This window comes from Penaeus monodon, chromosome 15, assembly GCF_015228065.2.
Source record: "Penaeus monodon isolate SGIC_2016 chromosome 15, NSTDA_Pmon_1, whole genome shotgun sequence".
Lineage (NCBI taxonomy): Eukaryota > Metazoa > Arthropoda > Malacostraca > Decapoda > Penaeidae > Penaeus > Penaeus monodon.
In genome coordinates, this window is record NC_051400.1 from 11,569,174 (window position 1) to 11,569,438 (window position 265).

General features: G+C 28.7%; 1 protein-coding gene across 2 annotated transcripts in view; it reads right to left on the reverse strand.

Moving 5' to 3' along the window:
* The window catches only part of LOC119581743 (ubiquinol-cytochrome-c reductase complex assembly factor 1-like), a 6,109-nt gene that overhangs the window by 2,536 nt on the left and 3,308 nt on the right, over positions 1-265 (reverse strand). For both annotated transcript variants that reach the window (XM_037929874.1, XM_037929875.1), the window contains one exon: positions 100-172. In XM_037929874.1, coding sequence (XP_037785802.1) covers positions 100-172 — 73 coding nt within the window. The remainder of the gene's footprint in view (positions 1-99; positions 173-265) is intronic.

Genomic DNA, 265 nt, shown 5'->3' on the forward strand with positions numbered 1-265 from the left:
ATTTTTTGCAAGTACAAGATAACATAATTTAGCTTTGTTAACAAAATCAATAATAATAAGTTTATTACATAAATTCAAAAAGATCAGCATGGAACTCACCCTCAAAAAATTCATCAACCCTTACTTTCTCAGTCAAGTCAGAATAAAGGAGAAAACCAGACCTTTTCAGTTTCTGAAAAATGAAATACCTGTCATTATTTTTTCCTCACACTATAACATACAATGTTTTCACCCTATGAAGAACAGAAAGCATTCATAAAGATTT